This window comes from Lipotes vexillifer, unplaced genomic scaffold, assembly GCF_000442215.2.
Source record: "Lipotes vexillifer unplaced genomic scaffold, Lipotes_vexillifer_v1.1 scaffold1288, whole genome shotgun sequence".
NCBI classification, from domain to species: domain Eukaryota; kingdom Metazoa; phylum Chordata; class Mammalia; order Artiodactyla; family Lipotidae; genus Lipotes; species Lipotes vexillifer.
In genome coordinates, this window is record NW_006776097.1 from 229793 (window position 1) to 237709 (window position 7917).

At 34.6% G+C, this 7917-nt stretch overlaps 1 protein-coding gene across 1 annotated transcript in view; it reads right to left on the reverse strand.

The window, feature by feature from the left end:
• Positions 1-1315: 1315 nt before the first annotated feature.
• Positions 1316-7917, reverse strand: part of EXOC1 (exocyst complex component 1) — a 57067-nt gene continuing 50465 nt past the window's right edge. The window contains 4 exon segments of the mRNA XM_007450261.1: positions 1316-1468; positions 3123-3317; positions 5777-5976; positions 7858-7915. Of these exon segments, the coding sequence (XP_007450323.1) occupies positions 1316-1468; positions 3123-3317; positions 5777-5976; positions 7858-7915 (606 nt within the window).

Sequence of the window (7917 nt, forward strand, 5' to 3'; positions counted from 1 at the left end):
AACTTGCTTTTATACAAATGATAGCATGATAGATCTAAGAATACTACCAAATTTTAATTTTTTTGAAAACTTCTTTATTATTATTATTTTTTTTTTTGGTGGTGTGCGGGCCTCTCACTGTTGTGGCCTCTCCCATTGCAGAGCACAGGCTCCGGATGCACAGGCTCAGCGGCCATGGCCCACAGGCCCAGCTGCCCCGCAGCATGTGGGATCTTCCCGGACTGGGGCACGAACCCGTGTTCCCTGCATCGGCAGGCCGACTCTCAACCACTGCGCCACCAGGGAAGCCCCTGAAAACTTCTTTATTTTAGATTCACTGCTACACAGAGTCACATAATCCTCAAATTCCAAGTTTACAACTAGTCATCACAAGATCCCTATCCATATATACATTAGTTAGAGGGGAAAAAGTTCTATACAAAATTTTAGTAGTTACATTTGTAAGCAATACTGACTTAGTGAAAGCTGAAGAACTCCCAATGCATTACACATAGGATAAAGGATAACCACTCTTTTTTTTTTTTTTTTTTTTTCTCTCACTGTTGTGGCCTCGCCTGCTGCAGAGCACAGGCTCTGGACGTGCAGGCTCAGCGGCCATGGCTCATGGGCCCAGCCGCTCCACGGCATGTGGGATCTTCCCGGACCAGGGTACGAACCCATGTTCCCTGCATCGGCAGGCGGACTCTCAACCACTGCGCCACCAGGGAAGCCCAGGATAACCACTCTTAAATATAAGAAGCGAGGCAATACAGGAAAATTTCCTGGACAGTCTGGAAAAATGATAAAGGCATTTATGATGAGATAAATGCTTTAATTAATTTATTTATTTTTGGCTGCATTGGGTCTTCGTTGCTGCATGTGGGCTTTCTCTAGTTGCAGCGAGCAGGGGTTACTCTTCGTTGTGGTGCACAGGCTTCTCATTGCAGTGGCTTCTCTTGTTGCAGAGCATGGGCTCTAGGGTGCGTGGACTTCAGTAGCTGTGGGAAACGTGCTTAGTTGCTCCACAGCATGTGGGATCTTCCTGGACCAGGGCTTGAATCCGTGTCTCCTGCATTGGCAGGCGGATTCTTAACCATTGCACCACCAGGGAAGCCCGAGATAAATGCTTTTAGTACACAACCTATCGGGCAAATGAAACTGCCACATAGGTTGGTACTTTCGCTTTTGAATATTTGTGGTATGGTATTATCCATTTATCTGACACTCATACATAAAATTTTAAGTCTGGTTCTCAAAACGGTTGCTTGACGTTTTTGAATACTGTCTGGTGTACTCAGAGTGCTTTTTTCATTTATCTTTTCTTCTTTTGTAAGGTTTAGTGGGACTGCGCAATGCTCGAGCAATAGTCCAGAATGTCCTGAATAGTGAATTCCATTGTAACACCAGATCCAGGATAACAGCGAGCTATCAAACCTTCAAAATGCTTGTACTGGCGTATAAATTCATCCTGCATGGAGTGCCACACCACCTATAATAAAAATGAAAATAAGAGTCACTGAACTATGAATGGAAATAATACACAGTCAAGTATGTAGAAATAATGTCAAGATATATTCTAAGGATTTAGAATAGCATAATAGTTAAGAACATACATTCTGGAGATAGAAACTAGCTCCTTCCACTTATAAGGTTTGTGACCTTGAGTACATCATTGCTCTGTGCCTCAAGTTCCTTATATGTAAACTGGGGTAATTATAATAATACCTTCCTCACAAGCTTCAGGTGAGGTTAAATGAGTGGATACATGTAAAGTGCTCAGAATAGTGTGACACAGTAAGCACTCATTACATTTAGCTGTTATTATATTTACTCCAATATCCAGCACCGATGTGGATATGCACAACTATGTATGAAACTAAGACTAATGATTAAATGAAATGCAACACTGAATGCTTAAATTTCCTTTCATATGAAAGTTTAACAATTTCTTTATCTAAAATGGATGATGCAAAACATTGCTTGATGCCACGGAGGACACCAAGATGGGTCAGACCAATTATCTGCAATCAAAGGAATTTATAATCTGGAAGTGGAAATCACGATGCAGACAACTATCAAGACAGAATCTGATACACACATTGACATATTAGCTAATATTAATAGGTTATATTTATTGACTTATTTCATATCAGCACAGTACAAAGGGCTTTATGTATACATTATCCTTTTTAAGTCTCATGACAACCTGGTGAGGGTGGGTACTATGAAATCAGCCCTATCTGCTAGTTGAGGGGATTTTTCCTTATAAACCCTAAATCACATAAACCCTAAATTCCTAATAGACAACTTAAGACTATTTACTAAACAGTTTTACTTACACTTTTTTGCTTCTCATCTTTTAGCTCATGGTATTTCATCCACCTAGAAGGCCACTTCTCCTACTTTATCTGTTTAGTATCTGACTTTCAGAGGCTAACACAAATGCTTTCCTTCATGAAGCCTTCCATGGTGTTAAAACCAGAATTATTCTCACTCATCTCTGGGCCTTTTAGTATGGCTTATAAAGAATGATGGCTCAGTTGGCAGTTTAAATCTGACTCTACCATTCATTAGCTACGGGATCATGGTCATATTACTCCACCTCTCTAAGCTTTGATTTTCTCACGTATAAAATGGCAATGACAGTAATAGTAGTGCCCACTATACAGGAGAGGTATTATGTCTACTTTTCAAATAAGGAAATTGAGGCTCAGAGAGGTGAAGTAATTTGCCCCAAACCATGAAGATTTATCTGGAGCCAGATTATGAAACCATTTCCAGCTCTAACCCCTATGCTCAGAATCACTCCACTGTACTATACACCATTCCATTTCCTTGCCACCCTCAAAACTAAAACAAAACAAAAAAGCAATGAAAAAACCCAACCCCAAACAAAAGAAAAACAACTTAATGCCTCAAAACAATAAAAAAGAAATACAAAATAAACAGGAATAGTCATATAAACTTATATAGATATTATTCCTTTCTTCCCCTCACAATTCATTAATCTGGTCTGTACCTTGTGGAACTTTCCTCCTACACTAAAATTAGAAAATGCATAGTATTTCTAGAGGAATATTTTGGAGAAAAGCGACATATGTAAGGATGTGCAATCTAGGATGGTTCAAAGAACTAAAGCATACCTGAAGTAAGTTCTCCTCTTCACATAAATGTTTGTCAACCTTCTTGTAGAGGTTATCTAGACCTTTTTTTACTTCCTTTCCAGGGTACTCTTTAATAACTTTCCGGAGTTCTTGTTTGTTAAATGCAAGTTGATAGCTTACTTCCTCTTCTCTTATACCCTGTGCTACCCGAGCTTCAACGCCTTCAAAGAAATGCTTCGAGGAAATGGAAAGAAATAATGGCTAAGAACTGCTTTCATTACCACTTAAATTTTAAAAAAAATCTGATTATAAAATAGTATACATTCATCATGTAAAAATCAGACAATGTATGAAAATATAAAGGATAAAATAATAATCAGCTATTATCATACCACTCAGAGATAACCACTGTCAACATTTTAGATTTCCTGCTAGTCTTTTGATGTGTGAGTATATAAATGAGATTATAATTTTGCATGCTGTTTTTCCACTTAATATTTTATATGTTTTCCCAAAGTATAAATTTTAATGGCTGCATAATGTTCCATCCAATGACTGAACTACAATTTGTTTATGAATTCCTCCAGTACTGGGTATTTAATATTTTTCACTCTTTTTTCTTGGAGTTGGCAAAATCTACTCATCAAAAAAAAAAAAATCTCTTATAAATACAGTTGTCACAAATAACTTTCATACGTATTTACCCACATTATTGATTACTACGCAGCATAAATTTCTAGACTATAATTCCTCAGTTGAGGAGTATAATTGTTAAGCATTCTGAAGACTCTTCATATACACACACAAATTGCTTCCCAGAAAAGTTTATATTTATATATCCATCAGTTTATATTTCTGTCAACAGTATATGAGACTTTTATCTTACCATACTATCATCAGCATTAGCACAATTAAAAAACAAATCTTTGCCACTTTAAAAAGTGAAAAAAGTTTGTCATTTTATTTCACAATTCTTTGGCTATAAATGAAGTTAACCTGCTTTTCAGATGCTTAGTGGTACATTCAGAACCCTTGCCCATTTATATGTTGAGGTCTTAGTGCTTTCCTCATTGATTTTAAAAAGATCTTTTAGATTAAATATACTGACATAGTGTTACAAATATTCTCCTCAGGTTGTCTTTTAAGTATAATTGGTCTTTTAATATGCATATTGATTGGCAAGTCTTTATTTGAGCACAATACGACTTAATACCGACAAGCCAAATCCAGTCATTACTTTTCTCTAAAATTTTCTTAGCAATTATTATTTATTTATTGTTATAAATGATTAATTTTTTGACAGTAATTTTTAGACAAGTCTATCCCTGGTAATTTTAAAATTTTGTTTCTACAGAGACTTTTAATTGGTTATTAAAACATACAGGAAATAAACTATTTTTTTGATATATTTATCTTGAATCCTATTACTTTACCAGGTAAAATAATTCCAACATATTATATATAGGTAATTATAACCTTGACTCTCCTTTGTATATCTTTATGTTTCGGTCTTATTGCATTGGATAGATCTTCCATAATGATGTTAAATAATAAGGGGTCTATCAATGTTTCTGCTTTAAATTTGATTTCAAAGGAAGTGCCTCTATGTTGCAGGTAAGTATCATGTAGGCTTTAGGTCTGAGACCAACCTTCTACACTAAAGGAATATCTGTCTGTCCTTAAGTTTTAGAAAGAACTGGTTCTGCATTTGATTAAATGTCTTTTAATCAAAATAATTCTTTGAATTATTGACAACAGATACATAATTTTTATTTGATTCATTTCAAGTTAAAAACTTATAGAAGATGACTAATCATATTGTGGACAAAAGTTAGTTAGAAGGGTCCATTTAAGCTTCTACTATGTTGCACAATTCTCTAAAACTATCATTTCTCACTTTTTAAAAATATTTATTTTGTTTATTTATTATTTTTTACTTTTTGGCTGTGTTGGGTCTTAGTTGTGATATGCGGGCTCTTTAGTTGCGGTGCACAGGCTCCAGAGCATGTGGGCTCTTGTAATTTGCGGCACTCGGGCTCTCTAGTTGAGGTGCACGAACTCAGTAACTGTGGCACGCGGGCTCAGTTGCCCCGCGGCATGTGGGATCTTAGTTCCCCGATCCCGTGTCCCCTGCATTGGAAGGCGGATTCTTTACCACTGGACCACCAGGGAAGTCCCTCATTTCTCACTTTTAATGATCAGACTTGCTCTGGGGAATTAGAAGTCAAGAAAAGAAGGGAAAAGAAAAGGCAACGAACCAAACAATTTTTGGTTTTCCTTTTATCTTGATAAAGTTTTCAAAATCTTCATCTGAACTAGGGATATAAAGGTTAGCCATTTATGAGGTAAGAAATAAGAGTCTGGTATAATGGAAAAGCCTAAATCTACGGTTCAGCCCCCAGCTTTGCTACTTTCCAGTTATTATAACTTTTCATTTACTTTCAGTTTCTTCGTTTGTAAAATGGGGATAATACCATCTTACTCCACATCACTGTTCATAGGAATTAAAAGAAATAATGTATACAAAACATCTAGCAGTGTCTTGTCACACTGGCAGCTTAAGTATCTGAGTCTCTCCTTCCTTATCCTCCTGCATCAATATATAAGCAAATTTAAAACAAATGTCTATTGTGTTATTCATATGTACACAGGTTCAAAACCAGGAAATATATACTGAATGAAAATATACTTACATTTAGTTTTTCAAGAGGTTGTCCTAAAGAGTAAATGACGTAAGACTGAAGGTGATCTGTGTATTTTTGTTTGGCTTCTTTTTTTTCAGCTTCTAGACATGAGATTTTCAAACGAGAAAGTGTTGCAAAAATATGGTGGAAGTTTTCCATCATGACTACATCCCTGGGCGTCTTCTGGCTTTCGTTAGCTACTTTCTCCACTAAAATGAAAACAGAAAAAACATAGTAACATCCTGATGTAAGTATAACCATATTTAGCTAGGAAAAATTTACAGGATTTTTTTCATTTGTAAATTTAAGAAGTAAGCACATTTCTGGACTTAATAGAATGAAATATATTGTATTGGAGAATTTTCACATCTACCTAAACCTAATAAAAAATCATTCTAAAACAGTCCCAAATATATATATATATATGGAAACTTAGTATAGAATAAAGGTGGCTTTTCAAATCAGTGGGGAAATGATGAATTATTCAAAATGTTTAGGACAACTAGCTGGTTCTTTTGAATACACTAAATTTGGATTCCTATTTCCCATCTTTCAGACAAACAAATTCTAAATTGCTCAAGTACTTAAAATGTTAAAAGCAAATAAATAAATGAATACAATCATAAGTACTAAGAAAAATAAAGCCAATTAAAGAAATAATTTTGTGATAGTACAAACTTTCTAAGAATGTCACAAAACTTAGAATCATAAAGAGAAAGACGAATAAATATGATGAATAAATATTTCAAATAAAATTTGAAAGCTCTTGCATGATAAAACATACCATAAACAAAACTGATTTATAGTCTTTCAGGTTTACAAAGAATAAAAAGATTGATAATACCTAGTAATATTGGGCTTTGATGCAGATGTGATAGAAACTTTCACCAAACGCTCAAAGCACTAAACTGGTATAGTCTTTCTGTGTGGCTATTTGGCAAAAGCCTCAACACAGACACAAAAGTTTTGACCCAGTAATCCCATTTCTAATAATTGAGCCTAAGGAAATTACTGGACAAGTATACACAAATATATGGAGGAAACTGGAAACAAACTAAATGCCTATTAACAAAAGATCTGGTAAATAAATAATGATACATGGAATACTATGCAATCATTAAAAATGATTATGGTTATCTATATTAATAGACAAGGAAAGACGCTAGAAGTAGAGTCTAGTAGGTTCCAAAACAGTGTGTAAGGTATGATAAAACTTTTAAAATTAGAGAACATACACACACACACACACAATATGTACATATACACCAGTGAGAGATATACTCAAAAGTTTAGCAGGGAAAAAATTACATGTTATCTTTGCATGATTAGATTACAAATTATCCTCATTTTCTTCTTGATTTTTAAAATCAGTTTGCTGATTTTTGGGGGTATGTAATGAGCATATATTACTTTACCATCAGAAAAAGCAAAGCTACTTTGAATTTTAAAAGAATGATCAACCATACAAACATTTAATCATATTAATTTATCTATCTTTCCCCTAAACCTGTTTCCACTGAAAATATGTAATCTATAACTGGTGAGATAACTGCACTTCCTGTCAATTTTTTAGCTTTAAAAATTCCTGAATAGATGCAATCAGATCATTTATTTCAAATTAAACAACACATCCACACTGTTTCTGTAACTTAATTGTGTGATCTGACATAGGAAGATGGTGAATTATAGTATTTTAGCATTAACCTACCTTATGTGACACATATGAAAAGAGGCCTAAAGAAGTGAATTGATTTGTTTAAGGTTACACACACATCACTGCTGATCATCTCTGGAAGACTCTTGCTAAAAAGCAATGTAATCCGGGAGATCATTTTTTGTGTTTAAACAATGAATTTCAATTTTGCATAGTGATAAGCACATATGAACCCTAAAATATAAGTGGTTCCTGGTGAATACAAATGGGTTTTATGTACTGCTTATTTTTCAAATTTAAGAAATCTTTAATTTCAGAAAACTTAAAAAAGACTATAGAACATGGAAAATAATGAACACATCTGTCCCCAACTTCTAACTTACCAGAAATAATGAAAACCAACCAAAAAATTCTTTAGAATGTAACAAAAGCTTACCATTAACAAACACTCCTCTGATAAGTTTAGTATATGCTTTATCTAGATCTCCACGACGCT